Source organism: Leucopleurus acutus (genome assembly GCF_964270905.1).
Source record: "Leucopleurus acutus genome assembly, chromosome: 2".
NCBI classification, from domain to species: domain Eukaryota; kingdom Metazoa; phylum Chordata; class Mammalia; order Artiodactyla; family Delphinidae; genus Leucopleurus; species Leucopleurus acutus.
The window spans coordinates 164,067,982-164,082,760 of record NC_139143.1 but is presented as its reverse complement, the minus strand read 5'-3'; the positions used below and the strand labels follow the sequence as shown (position 1 = coordinate 164,082,760).

The 14,779-nt window shown below is 53.1% G+C and overlaps 1 protein-coding gene across 1 annotated transcript in view; it reads right to left on the bottom strand.

Moving 5' to 3' along the window:
* GRIK3 (glutamate ionotropic receptor kainate type subunit 3) overlaps positions 1–14,779 on the bottom strand; it is a gene marked incomplete at both ends in the record, with an annotated part of 233,303 nt that overhangs the window by 33,055 nt on the left and 185,469 nt on the right. The window contains 2 exons of the mRNA XM_082832622.1: positions 5,930–6,133; positions 14,568–14,681. Of these exons, the coding sequence (XP_082688748.1) occupies positions 5,930–6,133; positions 14,568–14,681 (318 nt within the window). The remainder of the gene's footprint in view (positions 1–5,929; positions 6,134–14,567; positions 14,682–14,779) is intronic.

Sequence of the window (14,779 nt, the reverse complement as noted above, 5' to 3'; positions counted from 1 at the left end):
TCCCCTTCTTTCCTGTCTCACCTGCCCCGCTTCCCCCATAACTTCCTGTGGACGCTGCTGCAGGGCCCTGATTGGCTCCCATGCCTGCTAAACCCAGAAATGCATGAACGTCAGGTGCCGGTGGATAAGCCTGTTCCCCCTTTTCCCCTCACCCCGAGAGGTGGTCCTGAGACACGCTTTGCCAGGCTTTTCTGGGGTGCAGACTTGGATCAGTAGCACTCAGTGGTGACCAGCTCAAGGCTGCGTCCTCATGTCAGCTTTCCCTCCCCTCTGCTCCTCTTCCGTGCCCTGACTCTCCCCGGCATCCCCCCCCAACCCACGCAGTAGTAGCGTCTGAGCCTCGTCAGCCCCTGCCCTCCAGAAGCCCAGGCTGAGATAGGGTTCCATAAAGCTTTGTGGAAGGAAGGAAGGCATGATCCTCAGCGGGAGGGCCAGCTTCTTCCCGTTGCTTCCTCCACCCTTGGTTTCCCTCCAGCAACCCCCTCACCCCTGCAGCTCTGTTGCTGCTTTGCTCCTTGTCCTTTCTTGCACTGGTTATCTGGACCCTGACCTCCTGCCAGGCTCTTTCCAGGTCTTTCCCAGGCTAGTCTCTGCTTGCTGGGTCCCGGCAGCTGACAACCCTGCAGTGAATCTCAATGTAGCCCAAGTCCTTCCTGCATCCCTCACCTGCTTACTTGGTCGTCTTCAGGTAGATCCTAAGCTTCCCCAGAGTTCCTCAGTCATTGCTCTGGGCAACCTGGCTGCCCTGACAAGAGGCTACCTTTTCAGTCCATCTGCTTCCCTGCCCTCACCTGCCCTGTCCCATCCAGGCTTCTGACCTACCCCAGGTGAGCTCCCAGCATGCCTTGCTTCAAAGTGCACTGGCCAGCCTGAAGGACGTGGCTTGGTAGAGCCTTTCCTGGCCACCCAAACAGGGATTTGGGGCCCCTCCTAAGACCAACGCATGCTGGCCAGAACTAAGATCTGGTTCTTGGTTGGAAGGCAGGGGACACAGTGCGTGACGGGGTCGGTCACGGCCTTGACACCAGACCCTCTGCTCGCACACCTTGGGTGGGAAGCTCAGTAGTCATGACCCCATGGCCGTGTCTCTGGGGATGGTGTGCAAGTCCACGTGCTCATTCATACATCCTTCATTCATCAATGCCTGCTCTGCGTGCCCAGCCCCACGCCAGGTGCGGGCAGCGCCAGCACAGTCCAAAGGCACTGTCTGTCTGGAAGAAGAGTCAGGAGGGGAAATGGGTCCTTGGAGCTGTGCCACCTTCTCTGCTCTGCTCTCAGTGTTACACGGTGACACTGGGCAGGGACACTGACACTGAGAGGGACACCTGGGCAGTGCTATTTCTTTCACAGGGGAAGGGAAGACACGCCAGGGCTAGCCATGACCACTCCTTGTCTCAGCCATCTTGGTCTAGCCGCCTCCATGAGACAGGGAAAACACCTTACATGCTCTAGTGAGATGTAACAACTTCGAGATAAAAGAACGAATGGCTTAAGTGAGAGGGTGGCATGGACATATACACACTACCAAATGTAAAACAGATAGCTAGTAGATAGCTAGTGGGAAGCAGCTGCATAGCACAGGGAGATCAGCTCGGTGCTTTGTGACCTCCTGGAGGGGAGGGATAGGGAGGGTGGGAGGGAGGGAGACGCAAGAGGGAAGAGATATGGGAACATATGTATATGTATAACTGATTCACTTTGTTATAAAGCAGAAACTAACACACCATTGTAAAGCAATTATACCCCAATAAAGATGTTAAACAAACAAAACAAAACAAAAAACAAACAAACAAAAAACAGATAGCTAGTGGGAAGCAGCCGCATAGCACAGGGAAATCAGCTCGGTGCTTTGTGTCCACCTAGAGGGGTGGGATAGGGAGCGTGGGAGGGAGATGCAAGAGGGAGGGGATATGGGGATATATGTATATGTATAACTGAGTCACTTTGTTATAAAGCAGAAACTAACACACCATTGTAAAGCAATTATACGCCAATGAAGATGTTAAAAAAAAAAAAAATGAATGAATGGCTTCCTGTGGCCTGGAGGGCGTTCATCCTCGCCTCCCCCTCTCTGTTCACAGGCCTGGGAGAGCAGCCAGGACAGGCCTCCTCGGCCTCCGAAAAGAAAGCTTGCAAGAGACCAGGCCGGGGGGTTCAGGGAGCCTGTGTGGGGCCTGACCCTGTGCCCCCAGGAGAGCACCTTGTGCCAACTCGTGGGTGCTGTTCCGTCCTCGTCTCCCTCCGCCTCCCCACCTGCTGCTTGAGACCCTGTGTCCATGCCTTCCCAGAAGCCTCTCCTCCTTTGGCCTCCATCACCCATGCTCCCTGGCCCTCCTCCCTCCTCTCTGGCCTTGCGGGCTCGGGCATCTTGTTGAGGCCTCTTTTTCATCCCCTCCTCACACTTCCACGCCATTCAGGGTCTCACCCCAGGTCCTCCTCTCTTCTCTCCCCAGCAATCCCCGCCTCTGTTTCTGTCTGTGTCCCAAGGTTCCCCCGAGGCTGTGTTCGTGACTCCAAACCTCCACGTCCAGCCCTGCCACCTCCTCTGAGTGCCCAGCCCTACGGCAGCCACCTCCTGAGACCCCAATCCCAACATGATGTCTGAACCTCTACCAAATCCTGTGGGGATGACCTCACCACCGCCCCAGCCATCCAAGCTAGAATTTCACAACTTGTCCTTGATTCCTCCCTCCCTTCTCCTTGCCTCCTTCATGCCGCCAATCACCAACCTCATCAATTCTACCTTCACGTCTCCATCCTATTCCATCTACTTTCCTCCTTTCTGACCACAACCTTCGGAGGCCACCATGCTCTCCTCCACCCAGGTCCCAGTGCTGGCCTCCAGACTGGCCCCAGCTTAGCCCGGAGCACAAGTCCCAATTTGATGTCACCCCCTTGCTCTACATCTTTCAGCTGTGCCTTGTAGCTCACAGGATTAAAACCAAATTCCTCACTTTAGCACCCAAGGCTTTTCAAGTCTTGTCTCTTGCCCGCTTCTCCAGCAGCAGCGTGCCCTCTTGGCTTCAGGCTTTCCGTACTTAGGGCTCCGTCTCCATAATCCCTAGCAGGATCCCAGGCTCGTGGTGCCAGGACAGAAGCTCTTGATGGTAGATGTCAGGAAAGGCCCCCACTGTAGAAAGGGGGTGATGCCTTGGGGGTGCCTCAATCCCCCGTGAGTCTGATCAGTATGAGTCAGTTCCCTGAGGCTCCAATTTGGATTCAGAGGAGCAAGGACTAGATCCCAGGCCACTGTGGCCCACCAGGGTGACCACGGCCGAGGGGCCAACTCTCCCACTGCCATCACGGCCACGCATGTGCACACTTTTTTTTTTTTTTTTTTTTGCGGTACGCGGGCCTCTCACTGTTGTGGCCTCCCCCGTTGCGGAGCACAGGCTCCGGACGCGCAGGCTCAGCGGCCATGGCTCACGGGCCCAGCCGCTCCGCGGCATGTGGGATCCTCCCGGACCGGGGCACGAACCCGTGTCCCCTGCATCGGCAGGCGGACTCTCAGCCACTGCGCCACCAGAGAAGCCCTGTGTGCATACTTTAGACAGGAGGAAATGGGGAGGAGCAGGATAGCTCCCGTGTTCTGAGCGTGTTGTGCTGTAGCTCATTAAATCTTCCCAAGAACCCTAGGTAGAAGGCTTTTAAAATTATTCCCATTTCCTAGAGGTGGAAATAGAGGCCAGCGAGGTTCAATAACTTTCCCACTGTCAGCTACAATGTGCTAGACCCTGAATTTGAACCCATCTCTATTGAATTCCAAAGTCATTAAAATACACGGGAGTAATTTAAGGCAGGGACAGGAGTAGGAGACTTTCGGGGGAGGCGGAGTGAGAGAGAGCAGGAAGTAAAGATGGAGAGAGTGATGATCGGGGAGAGAGATGGGGTGATGGATGGAGAAATCACTGCTCTGTCCAATCACCTTTTTTGTTCCCATAGCTGGAGGCAACTTCGGGGAAGGCAAGTATGTGAGCAGGAGAGGGACACACCCTCTAGGTACCCTATCTTCCCCCATAACCCTGGCTCCTTGGAAGGCCTGTGGCATGGGACAGAGATGAGCAGAGTGTCAGGGAAGGACTTAAGTCCTGTTGGTCAGAGGCTCCATCCAGGGCCTCCAAATGGGCCTCGGGGAGCAGATCCTTGCAAAGGTGGGCATTCATCATTTTTACATCTTCGTTCAGATCCCTACTAAGGAAGTAATAATATTGCCAAGCTTCTACCACGCTTTCTATGAGCTAGTGAGAAGACTAATTACCTGACGACACTAATACATGGTTACGATGTTATTAAAAATGGCACCAAGCTAGGATTAACAGGCTCATCAGTTGTAGGGAATCGGGTTTAACAAGGTGCCCGCATGTGCCATCAGGGGCCACGGTCTTGATGGATACCGGGTTGCATGGAGGCCAGGGATGAGACCCCCTCTTTTCTCCAGCTGAGGGTCAGCTTAGGAAGGTCTGGCTGCTGCTGAATTTTCTAATCCACCCCTTTGCAAATGGCTCTGCAGAGCTCTCGGGCCCCTGGGGAGGCTGTGGGTTGCAAGACTGGCATCAGCCTCGTTTACTTCTGCATGTGGCCTCCACGGTCCATGGGATCCCCGCTTCCTCCCCAGCCCACCTCACCTCTGCAAGCGACAGGCTCAGAACCCACCCGGAGCCCCACGCTCCAGAGCCCCACTCATGAAGCTCGGAGGGAGGGGGGAGCTGATAAATGGAGATGCCTGTGGGGCTTGCTGACTAATTTCCATAATAATTACAGTTATTACCAATAACGGTGACAACACCACTCCCTCCCATTTCGACTGAATTCCGCCATCTAGGAGCTGTTTCCCCACCAGTTGTCGCCTCTGACAACAAGTGGGGAAGAACACAGGGCAGGTATCATTATTCTCACCGTTGAGTTAGGAAATGAGCTCAGGGAGAAAAAGGGACTTTCTGAAGCCCCCTCCCCGGCCTCAACGTAATGATAAAAATAAAAACAACAGAAGCAAGTACTGACACGGTACTAACTATGCAGTACACACAGGTGAACTTAGTCCTCACAACAGCCCGTGGGGGAGGGGGCTATTATTATCATTCCCATTTTACAGCTGAGGAAACTGAGGCACAAAGAGGTTAAGAAACTTGTCCAGGAGCACACAGCTAGTAAGTGGGAGAGTGGGAATCAAATCCAGCCCCAGTTCATGCTCTTTACCATTAGTCTCTGCCGCCAGCCTTCCCTGGGAGACCCGCTTCCTAGGGCCGAGGAAATGACTCCACCAGTGAGGCTCTGCCTGAGCCTTCTTGCTCTGAGCTCCAGCCTCCTTCCCTTCCCAGCTCCCCTCTGACAGGCGCAGGAGGGCTAACACAAGAAGGCCCTGCTGCTGCCTGTCTGTACCTGGAGAGGCGAAGTGATAATCCTTTTCGCTGAGGCTTTCCAGGTTGCAAAGACTTACTATGTGAACCTTCCCTGCCCTGGGTCCTGGGGTCAGATGGCTTTCTGCAGAGGTCAGAGCCCAAGGCTCCAGAAGCGGAGAGCCTCCAAAGATTCTTTGAGTCCCAGCTCCACTGCTTACTAGCTGGGAACCTTCACCTCTCTCTGCCTCAGCTTCCTTGTCTGTTAAATGGGTGGTAATAACAGTACCTACCTCACTGGGTTGTTGTAAGGATAAATGAGAGAAGGAATATGAGGGGTCTGGTGGTACAGATCCATTCCATTCATTAACAGGTATTTGATAGAAAATGCTTCTGGAAAGTTGAAGGCCCTGAGCTGGACGGCAGGCAATGTTTAGTCTGTGCTGGGTGAGCCTGTACCAATGGCTCCTTTGTCTCCATCTCTCCTTCCCCCAGGGCTGCTCTCTGCCAGGATGCCCCACCCTGACGTGCACAGAGGACTTGGCCACGCCTCCTGGGAGGTCCTTGGTCCCTTGTGCTCCCGCCTCACTTACGTGGTCAATGAGCTCCTTGATCATGCCGTTCCACTGGCCCTTGTCGTCCTGTGCCCCATATTTCCCGTCCTCCACCAGCCGGATCTCGTAGGAGAAGCCCAGGATGTGGGCCAGTTCCTTGAGCAGGTCGATGCAGTAGCCCTCGAACCGGTCATTCCCGAACAGGGTCCTGTCGGACTTCCGGAACATGACAAAGGGCTCCTCCTGCGGGGACAGATGGGAGAGGGGCAGACAAAGGCTGAGTGGGTGGAGCAGGTCCAGCTGGGGCCAGAAAGCTTGGGCCAGGTCCTCTGCAAGGGTGTTCTAAGCCATCTTTAGGGGTTGCTCAGAATGGCCTGCTAAGTCAGGAGAGGGAAAGTGTACTTCCTGAGAGCCAACTTTGTGCCTCACAGATGGCCACCTACTGACGTGCACACAGCACTTAGTAGGTCCTTATTGATTTGATCGTCCAATGATCACAGAGCTAGAAACTAGTGGAACTGGGATTCCAACTCAAGACTGTGATTCTGAATCCCACGCTCTCTCTGTTGCACCGTCAACACAGGCCAGTGGTCCCCAAAGTGTGGTCCCCAGACCAGCAGCACCACCCGGGAACTTGTCAGAAAAGCACATTCTCGGGCCCCACCCAGACATACTGAACCAGAAACTCTGGGGTGGGGCCTGGCAAGGTGTGCTGTAAGAAGCCCTCCGGGGGTTCTGATGTCTGCTCCAGTGTGAGCACACTGCTGCAGAAGGCCCTTCATCGTTTCTTCCCTGACTGCTCCCCAGCTCCTGTCTAACAGATGAGACCTCCCTGCTCCCTGACACCTTTCTCTCTTTCCAAGGATCTAGTCCCCAGCGTTAGGACCTGCCAGTGAGTGATTCCTGATAACTATGATAGTTTGCATTTGCACGTGCCAGGCGTCAGCAAATCAGCAGACAAGATGGTGCCCGTGGGGGTCCAGTGCAGAGCCCAGCAGATTAGGAGGGTTCAGTGGACAGTAGCTGGTATTGCCTCCCTTAGCCTGAGTTTCAGCCTTCTGGGGGTAGATACGAGTAGCTCCATTCTGCAGATGTACAAAGTGAATCCACGAGGATAACGTAACTCGTGGGGGGTCACTCAGCTGCCATAGAGAGAGGATTTGACTCAAGTCGGTGTGGTCCCAGAGCAGGAGCTCTTAACCACCTCACTGTGCCAGAGGCCCTGAGTCACATGGTGCCTCTCCCTAGTGGGCAGGGGGTCCTCAGAAGGTGGCCTGTGGGTCCAGAGCATAGGTGACAGCTGTCCCACATTAGGTTCCCTCCCTCCCACGTGATAGGGAGCCAGTGAAGGGCTTTGAGCCAGTGAAGGGCTTTGAAAGGGCATGACTGTCTGATTTCTCATTTAGAAATAAAGCCCTGGCAACCCTGTGAAGAATAACTGGGAGTAGAGGCAGGAAAACCTTGGAAAGAAGCTACTGACCTCGTCCAGTATGAGATACACAGAGTAAGGAACGGAGGTGGATGGGTTGAACTCTCAGCAAACTCATCATTTACTGAGTTCTTACTATGCACCAGGCATTGATTTAAACTCTTTTTCAGAGTGAAAAAGGCTCATAAGCTTTCAAGCTAGGTGACATTACTGTATGCTAACACATATATATGGAATCAAAATAAACCCAACAAAACTGGTTCTGAAGAACCTAGGGGCAGGACAGGAATAAAGATGCAGACTTAGAGAATGGACTTGAGGACGGGGGGAGGGGGAAGGGTAAGCTGGGACGAAGTGAGAGAGTGGCATGGACTTATATACGCTACCAAATGTAAAACAGATAGCTAGTGGGAAGCAGCCGCATAGCACAGGGAGATCAGCTCCGTGCTTTGTGACCACCTAGAGGGGTGGGATAGGAAGGGTGGGAGGGAGACGCAAGAGGGAGGAGATATGGGGATATATGTATACGTATAGCTGATTCACTTTGTTATAAAGCAGAAACTAACACATCATTGTAAAGCAATTATACTCCAATAAAGATGTCAAAAAAAAAGATAGGTGACATTATCCCCATTTGATAGATGAGAGAACTGAGGCTCAGAGAAGGTCAGTAAGTTGCCCAAGGTCACACAAGAGTTGAATTACAGTCTGATGGAGTTCAGGCTCAGTCCTTCCTGCCTGTAGCTCCTTGGCCTCTTTCTGGGCCTTAACCTTCCCCCAAGCCACCTTGGCACCCCCTCGTGAAGGAATGCCTCGAGCCTTCAGCTGATGGGTGACAACCCTTAGCTGACAGAATCCGCCTGTGGGGGGAAGCTCACGCCCACACGCCCATAAGAAGAGCACACACCTCATCTGGAGGCGCATCGTCATTCTCTCAAGTGGTGGGGCCATTCCCTTGACACTGTGGGCCCCTGAGCAGTGAAGGCCCTCGTCAGGGGTTCTCAGGCACAGAAACCCACCGGCAGCCTCTTGCCAGGCTCCTGCTGCGGAGGGCGGGCTAGATCCTCTGGCCCTGGTTCCCCGGCTGCGCTGCTTCTCAAAATCCCATCCCATGCCTGATTCATTCTCGGTTTTCAAAGTCCTTTGGGATGTTGCAGAGAAAGGGCAAGGGAGTGTCTGAATCCCCAAGGGGTTCTGAGCAAACCACCTCTCAGTCTAATTGGGTGAAAAGCTGGGTCCTTTGGCTAGACTCCGTGCTAAATCTTGGTGCCTCCCGTCCCCAGCTCCAACCGAGCAGCTCACAAGTTTGGAGAAAAGAGTTGAGGAGGTGCCGGGGAAGGGGCTGAGACTACACGGAGGGAAGGGAACTTAGGCTACTGTGGACCCTGCCTTCGTGCAAATTAATCTCTGGGATGGTGCTGCCCTGAACCTTGGCACAGGGCCTGGTGAGAGGGCCTGGGTGAGGCTTCAGTCCCATCTCAACTGTTAGGTCAGATGCTCTTGTGCAGTGAACGAACTGTACCACTGCACCTGGTAGCCCTGATGTTAGCTCAAGGAAAGAATTAAAGAGAAGGTACCTTCTTTGCCAGGTGAATCACCAACCACATAGAGATTCCTAAGCAAAATCGACCTCCTTCTGTAAAATGGGGATAATAATAGAATCTACCTTACGGGATTGTTGTTAGGATAAGATGGGTCAATCTGTGAAAAGCACTTAGTGCCTGGCAAATGTAAACTGCAATATTATTATCATTATATTATTAATATCACTATCATCTTTCTGGGCATGGGGTGACCTGTTATTGAAGTGACCTGTCCAGCCTAGAGACCACGCCCAATGTCACCAAAGGTTAAAAATCATAGCTAGCAGCGGAAAGCTATTTCAGGAAAGGTCCCTGAGATAGCTCACTTCCTGACCCTCTCTCCGAGACCCTCCCAGGCCCTATCCTCTAAAATTAGCACTTCATTTGCGAAGCCACCCCAGCCCCAGAATCTATACATCTTCATATAAATACGCTGCCTTTGGAGCAGCTGTAAAATGCCATTAATTTCAGGAAGTGCTTTGCGGATGGCATACATATTTAACAGCCAAAGCCCAGAGCATTAAAACGGTGCTCGCCTTCGTAATGTGTCTCTAGACCTGCAACATTTCCCAGGGGGTAATTCTGAACTCCGCCAACTACTTATTCATGGGCTATTTCACAATTTATTCCTGGAAATGTCCAGACAGCCAGTTCACAAGCTCTCTCGGCTGCTAGTCGATTGCTCAGTGAAGGTGCCCTCAATTTCATGACTTCGCTCTCTCCTATTGCTCTGGGAGAACAGCCGTAGGAATGGGGGTAATATTTCTCTGCAACAAGTCACAGGAAACAAGAGGCCAGAAAAAGAAGCTTTTCCTACTTTTCATTGCTAGGGCTTTTAGTCTAGTTTCTCAGTCTAGTTTCACCAGCGTGAGAGCCGAGTGACAGGACCTGTGGAGTTGGAAGAGGGTGCCTTGGGGGGGGGGGTGGGGAAAGCCAAGGGTTACCTACCTAAGAGCTCTGTTCCCAAGCCCCTTCTGGCTTAGGCCATCTTAACACACACCCGCACACGCATGCGCTGTGTATGCACACAATGCCGCTGGCACGAATACACCGCATTCTCGGATGTTCTGACCTGCTCAGACACGGAAGCCAAGGACCCTGGCCCCTAGGCCCCGGCTTCTGCCAGTTAGAACCAGGACAGAGCATTAGGAGTCCAGTCCTCCCAGCAGGTGGAGTCTAGAGTGGTTCCTGGCCTGGGATGGTTCTCCCGGCCCACATCCTGGTCTCCCCAGCTTCTCCTCTCTTGTGCCAGGTGTGCAGGTCCGGCTTGCCTAGCAGTTGCACCTCAATGGGTTACAATGCGCACATGGCACAAACACACCCGACGGTGCATGTCCAGACACCTGTGTGTAGCCAATCCCACACCTGCACAGGTGCCCACACGCGTGCCGACACCACTGCTCACTTCAGCAGCCCCAAGAACCCTGAACCTTCCAAAGCAGGCCCCCCCAGAGCGAGTTGAGTGTGTTTTCTTGGTGTGTGAGCAGAGCTTTGGGCAGATGAATTTTTCACGAGCTCACGGAAGAGCGAACCTGAGCAGAAGCTGGGGCCTGGCAGGGAGAGGGTGGGGAGGGCAGGCTTCCAGCCTCTTGCTGCTGCTGCTGCTTCCGCCTCAGGAAGGGGGAAGAGCCCGTGGCTCTGAGGGGTCAGAGAGGGCAAGGTCCGGGCTCTGTCCATCTGTCTGTCCAGGGTAATGCGACCTTAGCACCTAACCCCGGGATTCAGGATGGAGGAGGAGAGAGGGGGCTTTGGGGGCAGCCCCCGTATCTCCCTGTGTTCTCTGCCACATCCAGATCCCAGGGACCAGAAGAGGAGGAGAGACTCCCTCATCAGGGTCTCAGGTCCAGCCCTGTTCTCCAGGGCAAAGCTGGGGGATGTTCTTGCACCCAGGCTTGGTACCTGCCTGTCACTCAAAGCACTGTTGCCCTGACAACACACTTCCAGAGAGGCGGGGCCAGTGCTCTCCGTGGGAGGTGCTGGCCCTGCTTTCAGGCTGCCAAGCTTGGGGTTGGGTTTTCAGCCAGAGCGTCTGGGCTGGGCCGGGCTGGACACTCCCCACAACGGGTGCTGCTGTCCCCAAAAGCCCAAGCTGAGAGCACTGTACCCTGACCAACCCTTCCCAGGGCTCTGGGACATGCAGACCACGCTGAGACTTTTAGGAGACTCCGAGGACATTTTCAGCTGGACACAGAGTTTCTTGGGGACCAGTGTAAAGGCTGTGTGTCACATCCTCTGTCCCCACTCTGCCTCCGGGAAAGGCTGGGCTTCTCTCAGGGAAGAAGTAGACCCAACCATCCATGATCTCTGGACAGTGGGGCTGGAGGAAGCTGGATCATGGGTCACTCCCAGACCATGCGAGTATCTGACCCTGCATAATGGGGTGAGGATGGTGGGACATCTGCTTCAAGTGGGTCAGCAGCCATGTCAGAGGCCAAGGCAAAGGAGCCCAGGGGTAGGGGACTATCACAGTGTCAGGGTCAAGGGCTCAGACCTTGAGGTGGCGGTTGGGATGTGGAGCTTTATGTATCAGCAGGAGATTAGAGCTACGAGGGGCTCAGGAGGTCACAAACCCTAGCGCTTGCAGGGACCAGTCAGGAAATGCCTGTATAAGCAGCAGCCAGGAGTAAGCAGTATGGAATGGTGGGGTCTGTGGTGAGCCAGGGAATGCCCACCAGGCCTTAAAGACATTCAAGTCCAAGCTCAGAGTTTATAATGCACCCTGACAGAGATAAGCTCTGTGACCACGGTCAGGGGTCAATCTTCAGTGAAGTTCAGGGCGCTGGTTGTGGATGGAAGCAGAGGTTTTCTCGAGAACTCTCATTCTGCTTACTTAAAACCCGAGCTTACTGGGGACTGGATTTATAATCAATAATAACAAGAGCAGCCATTACTCAGACAGCACACACTCTGTGCCATTTATTGTTATTAATCATTCATCCTCTCAACTCCACAAAGTAAGGACAATTATTATCACCTCTCTTTCGCAGATGGGGAACAGAGACACCAAATGACTAAGCAGTTTTCCAGGGTCGTACAGCTAGTGAACAGTAAAGCCGGGACTCAGACCCAAAGGTTTGAGTCTCTTAACCGTCACAGTCTGGCCCTTGTGTCCTGGTCACACTTGCATGTCGCCAAGAGCTGCTGGGCTCCCGTTTGCCCGGATGAAGGGCAGGGGAACCGACGGAGCTGCGTCCAGGCTGCCAGCCAACGGGGCTTCTCTCCTTCCTTGGGGTGCTGAGAGCCAGCTGGACGATGTGGGCGGGGCCCTCAGTGAGCAACTGAGTGCAGCAGGTCAGGACCTTTGCAAGAAGCTTCCAGTATTGCCCAAGAAACTGTGAGAAGAGCACAGAATAGCTGCGCGGTTCTACCTCTGCAGCTGAAGATAAATTCCCTGTGGCTTTGCAGAAGGGTCTTATGCCCTTGAAACCGGGCTGCTGTCACTTTAATAAAATTTAACCCTGTGGTCACTGGAGGTGTGTGTATTTTGCACCCTTTTGGCATATTATCTTTAGCTCCCCTCTTACCGTTAGAGTATTGTTTTGTGGCTGAATCAACTCAACTCATTTAATTCTCTCTCCTGATCTCTCTGAGCGCCTCCGTTTTACCTTTTTTCAATCTCGTCTTCTGAAAAGTGTTTTCTTTATATCTCGCATTGTATGCAGCTCTGCTTTTAAGCTCTGGCCGCCTTTTTATTAGTTTATTTTTTACCCTTTTATATTTTAGCTTCCTCACACTTTCGTCCTTTTGCTTTCTGACATTTTGGGTTTACATTCTTCGCCTCCTCTAGCCAGAGCTGTTAATTATTTATGCTATTTTTTGTCTGTCTTGGTAGCTTTCCTTTTAATCTCATTCCTTATTTTCATTTTTCTCTTTATTATTTTCCTTTTCACCTTTATTTTGTTCTCTTTCAACTTTCCTTTTATCTTTTCTATTTTTATCCACATTAATATTCCTCTAATTGCTCATCACACTTCCTTCTAATCCCTTTGCTCTTTTCATGTCTTTTTAATCTTTATTTCTTGCTTTATTCGTTTTCATTTATTTTTTATTATGTTATAGGTGTACAATATAGTGATTCACAATTTTTAAAGGTTATACTCCCTTTATAGTTATTATAAAATATGGGCTATATCCTCCGTGTCATATACTACATCCTTATTTTATTTCTCATCTCTAAATTTTTTCTTTTTACAATTTTTTCCCCCGTTCCTGATGAGATCTTTCAACTTACTGGTTTTATAGCTTGATATTTATATTTTTTTAGTTAACAAAATGTCAACCAGGCAGGCAGGATGTCTGGTTTTGGGGAAGATGCCAGTGAGGGTCTCACTCCCGAAAGGTGGGTGTGGAGAGGTGTCTCCCCAGCCATCTCCTCTGGCTCTATCAGCAGCATGTTCAGAACTGCTAGGTCTCCATCAGCTTTAACGTGGATGCTCTTAATAGTCATAAGCCTGGAGACTGGGGATGACAGCCATAGGCTACAATTGCTCCCTGGAAGCTGACGGTGCCCCTGGAGTCTGCTGCTCACTAGATTCTTGGGAGGGTGGCATTTAGCTATTACATCCCTTCTTCCTCCATGGTGTCCACCACCCAGCCACTGAGCACATACCTGGCCCTAGAGGGAGGGCACAGGACCGTCCAGTAGGGCCTGGCCAAACCAGCTTGAGCCCCCTTTTTTGGTATAGAGTGACCTCAGCACATGGTCCTGACAATCATATTTGCTTCATTATAAGGAGAAGCTGACCAGGGCCAAAATTGTCCTCGAAGGGCCTTTGGTCAGAATCCACCGGGCTGTGATCAGGCTGCCTCCCCACTACATGGCCCAGCTTGGGCCCCAAGAGCAGTGCTACGTCTCTGAGAGGGTGAGTCCTGAGCCTCCGGACACCCTGGAGGCCTTCCAGGTGGGGCTGGTGCACGTGGAGCACGCACAGCACTGGCCAAAGGAGGCTAGCAGCCTGGGTGTCCTTCTGCTCGCCCTGAGTTTCAAGACTCACAGAGCGTGGGAGACCCCAAAAGCCATTCCTTGGGTTGAAATGGTCAGAAGAAGGAAGCACTATTCAGTCCTGGGCAGTGGAGGGAGGGTGGCAGGGAGAAAGGTCATAGCCGTGGCCGGGAGCACTCGGGACAGGACACTGTGGGCGGTGGCACGTGTGTGGGCTCCCAGCACCTGCCGGGCTGGGGGGACCAGTGGGAAGGGCCTTTTTCCTGGGAACTGGGGTGGAAGAGGTGGACCCCAAGTCCTGGTGCAGAAGGCAGGTCACCCCTCCTTCCTTCTACCCATCACAGTTCCTATCAGGCATCAGGGGCTCAGGGACTGGGTGAGAGTGAGATGCAAACACACAGGCCTCTGCAGCAGAGCTGGCCAAGCAGGTCCCAGACAGGCAGGAGGGCTGGCCTGCTCTGCCTTTGGGAAGAGGCTGCTCACAGCCGCCTCCTGGGGTCTCTGGCCTGTGGCCACGAGCAGCGTTGCTGTCTCCCATCTGCTCGCTGGGGGCTTTCTGAGGGACCCTCAATGTTTCCACCTTCCTCCCCCATCTTCCAGCCTCCCAGCAGCCTCATAAGAGATGCCTGGCCTGTGCTGCGTGGGGTGATGGAGAGGTCTTTCCAACCCCGACGGCCAGCCCGCCCCAGCTCACAGCCCCTCCTGCAGGGCTGCAGCTCTTACCAGCACAGTGGTGACGATGAGGGACCTGTTCGTCAGAGAGTCGGTGACGTTAGGGCCTCGGCCTCTGGCAACCTCCGTGATGTTAAGCCCCTCGGCAGGACTCCACACCCCAACCTGGATGGACAGACAGATGGAGAACAGGAGGCTGAGTCCGTGGTCTCTCCATCCTTTCTCCACGCCAGCAACCTCCTCGTCTCCTTCCCATCCTTCAT